Here is a 3,973-nt window from a genome sequence, read left to right on the forward strand (position 1 = left end):
TTTTTAGGGGTGGGGATGGGGGGCACGGGGCGAAAGGGGAGAGACGTACAATTGGAATCGCACTGTTCTAGATAGGAGCTCATGCAGCTCTGCACCTCATGTAAAGAGAAACGTTTTGAATCTTTTAACCTAACCTGAAGGTAACGTAGAAATTGTGCGTAGTGAATCATTTTAGTTGAGCAGAAGCCATGGGGAGGGTGGGGAGGGCTCGAACCACAAATCTGTTGTATTTTTGAAGTGCAATAACTTGGTGTTTTTGAAGACTAAAAGGGCTGCGCGTTCCCTTTTCTTTGCGAAGGCGGTGGCAGTGACCTGCAGGACAGCTGGATGCCTGGCATGCGGGGAGGAGCGGGGTGGGGTGCAAGGGATGCTTGGGCCTTCAAGAAAATGCCAGGTGGGGGAATCTCAGTTTCTAGCCAACTACCTCGGTAAATTCCAATTCAGGTTTCTTTCAGTCACAAACCAGTGCGCAGCCCGTCACTGGCACTGCTGACGGCACTATTGTCAGGGTGTTGAGGACAGAGCCGAGGGACGATGCGTGGAGCCCCGAGACCACGTGTTAACAGCCTCTGGACTTTCCACTTCTCTGTTCAAGACTTTGGTCCCAGACCCAAAGCTACTGCTATGCTCTTGATGGCAAAATGTTGTTGCTTTTGAGTTTCCGAATGGTAATCTTTTGACTTTGTCTTAGGGAATTTTTGTAATTAACTTTGCCTAAGCAGCTCTGCTGTTCCCACTAAAGCCTCTGAAGTCTGTTTTGCTTTGGACCTTGCTGACTTTTCTCATCTGTAGATGAGAATAAATATTGGAAGGAAGCTGGCCTGTGACTCTGCCCCTTATCGTGCCCACGGGACGGATGGAAAGTGGAGGGAAGGGCCTTAGCGGGAGCCCTGCGGCCAGGGCMGTGTGAGCGGCATTCGGCCGCACTCTACCGACACTGCCTAGCTGCAGGCAAGGGGCGCTCGGTGGCGCGTGGGGCTGCCGGCCGCGGCGCGCGCCAGTGGCCTGAACTCTCCCGTACCCCTTCAGCCGCCGCTGCTGCCTCCTCTTCGTCCTCCTCCTCCTCCCCAGAGCCTGGGCCTGGAGGAGGAGGAGGCGGCGGCAGCTGTTAGAACCAAAGTCATGGTGCTTTCCCGACTACCTGTCACGTGTTTCAGAAAAAGCAATGCACCGGATGACCCTTATGTCATCTGAAAAGCCATCAAGTTCCACCTGAAACTATTATATATATAAAAAAAATCCATGTTAGGGGCTTACCCCAAAGTGCATAGGAAGAGAGGAAAAAAAATGATCCTATCAACGCTGTAGAGCAGCAAGCTTAGATCTGGCATGTCCGGAGGTTCCCGCTCCAGATCCTCCCCAAGCCTCGCGCGGACACGTGCCCGGCCCTCTCTGGGGCTTGGCGCTCTGCAGATCTGACYGATCGTCGCTCCCGGCCCCGAGCCCTTCCTGCCCCTCTCCTGTTTTGTCCTAGCGAAGGCAAACTGAAGGCAGAAGGGGGAGGAGAAAAAAAATTAATTAAAAAAAAACCCACCCACCCCCAGCCTGTGTCCCACTGCCTTCCAGGTGTCCAGCAAAGCCAGTGCCAGCCAGGGCTTGTCCAGCGAGGGCAGACACAGAAACCTCCGAGGGGTTTCTGGCCGGCAGCGGCGGGGGCTGGGGGAGGCAGAGGCGAGGTTGGGGCAGCGGGTGGCCCCTACCGCATTTGCTCTTCCACTGGTCCTGGTTTTGCTCCTGCAGAGCAACTCTTTATTTGTGCGGTATAGACTTTTCGTTTTGCAAGTAAGCAATATGTTTTCAGGTTTAAACAGGGGGTGGGGTGGGGGGGGGTCAAGGAGAAGAAAAAGGAGAAAAAGGTAGAGTTCAAAAAGATTAAGTTTTACTGTATAAAGTTCTGTGGCTTGCATCCCCAGCCACACAGTAGCTTTAGAGTCCAGTTTTTCTAATATTTGTATTCTAATTTAATTGCTTTTAAATTTTCCAGGCCAAGCCACTGTTTGGAAACATCATGCTTCTGTTACTGCTTTCTGTTTGAGTTGGCCAGCTCTTCCTGTACATATGTTTTTTCTTATATCCTGTTTTTTTCTTTTTGTAAAGAGAAGAGAAAAAACAAAAGAAAATTATTTTTCTTTCCCTCAGTACACATTCTTCAAAGTTCAGATTATAGTGTTTGTTAAATAAAAAGAAAGATTTACATTTAATTCCTAGCATCTCCGCTTGTTGGATTTCTCCTGGTGGTGGCAGCTCTGGCCGCTCTCGGCCGTGGGGGGTCGAGGCTCATCCCCGGCTGCAGGCGTCTCTCCGAATGGAGACCGACACAAGGGTCCAACGGGGACCGGGGCATGGGGGATGCGTCGTGGACCCCAAACCCAGCGCGATAGTTGAGGAGGCTGCAAAACCCCAGCTCTTCCGTGCGGCCGGTATCCGGCCTTGTCCCCAGCGGCTCCCCCGGGAACGGGCCTGCACCGGTGGCCCCAGGGACCCTTTCCGCTTCGCGGCATCCTCGCCGCACTGTTCCCCAGGCCGGGCCCTGCTCTGCCCGCCGCTCCGGTGCGGCCGCTGCCCGAGTGCCCTGTCCTCGCGCTCGCCGCAGGCGTGCCGTTGCCTCTTCGAAAATTCCTCCACCTCGAGCGGATTAATCATTTTATTTATTAGGCTTAAAGGCCAAATCCCGCTAAACCCAGGGCTTTGCCAGATAAACAGGCTGCTTTGCAAAGGCAGCCCGTTTGTGAAAACACAATTAGCAAACCCTGTAATCTGCACTAATTATCGGGCCGGGCCGGAGGCCTCCCCCGGCGGGTGCCCGGCTGGCCACCGCGCGCAGGGACTGCAGCAGCCGCTGCCGCGAGGCCATGGCAGAGGCAGCACCTGGCGCCCGGCGCCCGCCTGGCGCCTCCTTCACCATCGAGTCTCTGCTGGCGGAGCGGGGTTGCGGGGCGCCTGGCGCCCCCCAACCTGCTGCGGGCACCCGGCCGCCGGAGCCCAGCGACAAGCCGGCCCAGTCGTACATTGCCCTCATCTCCACGGCCATCCTCTCCTCGCCGGAGAAGAAGCTGCTGCTCTCCGATATCTACCAGTGGATCATGGATAATTACCCATATTTCAAGAACAAGGTGAGTGGCCCCAGGAGGCTGGAGTCCCTCTGCCCACCCTCCTCCTCCTCCTCCAGCAGCGTTGGCCGAAGGGGAGCTGCAGCCRAGCCCCAGCCTGACCCTGGTGAGGGGTGGCTGGGCTTGGGGACAAACCTGCCGGGGCCAGCTTGCCGCTGGGCCTCTCCGGGGTCCCCAGTGCGGTGGAGGGTCTGGTGGCCTTGCGGGGAATCCCATGCGCTGGTGTTGGGCTTCGGGGTTCAGCTGGGTTGGAGTGGAGGGGAATGGGGCTGCTCTGCTGCCCGGGGTCGGATGCCGTTCGCTCTGGTGCCTACTGACGGCCTGGAAAAGGCAGCGGGCACATAGGGAGGCTGATGGGCGCGGAGGGCCGCGGGGCGGAGGTGGTGGGGGGCCCCACTCCATGTGCTCGCTCACTGCCCGTCTCGACCCAGGAGAAGAGCTGGCGCAACAGCGTTAGGCACAACCTGTCCCTCAACGAGTGCTTCGTCAAAGCTGGCCGCAGCGACAATGGCAAGGGCCACTTCTGGGCCATCCACCCCGCCAACCTGGAGGACTTCGCCAAGGGCGACTACCACCGCCGGCGGGCGCGGAGACGCATCCGCAGGTGAGCAGGGGCCGTGGCGGCGGCGGCGGGGGGGCTGGGGACGTCCCCGGCCGCTATCGGGGCCGCCGGGGCGGGAGGAGGAGGAGGAGGAGGAAGCTCTTCGGGACCTGACGCCGGTGCTCTCCTTGCAGGATGGCGGTGAACCTCAGCTACTGCCACCCTTACGCCCTGTACGGGCTGAGCTGCTGCGCCGGGCGCTGCTGCTCCTGCTGCCCCCCAGCCCCGGCCCCCCCGCTGGGCCCCCCGGCCCTGCCGCCCC

General features: G+C 58.4%; 1 protein-coding gene across 1 annotated transcript; it reads left to right on the forward strand.

The window, feature by feature from the left end:
* Nucleotides 1-2,852: 2,852 nt before the first annotated feature.
* LOC146591731 (forkhead box protein D3-like) lies at nucleotides 2,853-3,960 on the forward strand (the record flags this gene model as incomplete). Its single annotated transcript, XM_085312359.1, has 3 exons — nucleotides 2,853-3,113; nucleotides 3,542-3,714; nucleotides 3,846-3,960. Coding segments are annotated over exons 1-3 (549 nt in total), but the record flags the coding sequence as incomplete, so codon positions are not given.
* Nucleotides 3,961-3,973: the final 13 nt, after the last annotated feature.

Source organism: Rhea americana, unplaced genomic scaffold (assembly GCF_003343005.1).
Source record: "Rhea americana isolate MKP2758 unplaced genomic scaffold, rheAme1 scaffold_361, whole genome shotgun sequence".
NCBI lineage: Eukaryota > Metazoa > Chordata > Aves > Rheiformes > Rheidae > Rhea > Rhea americana.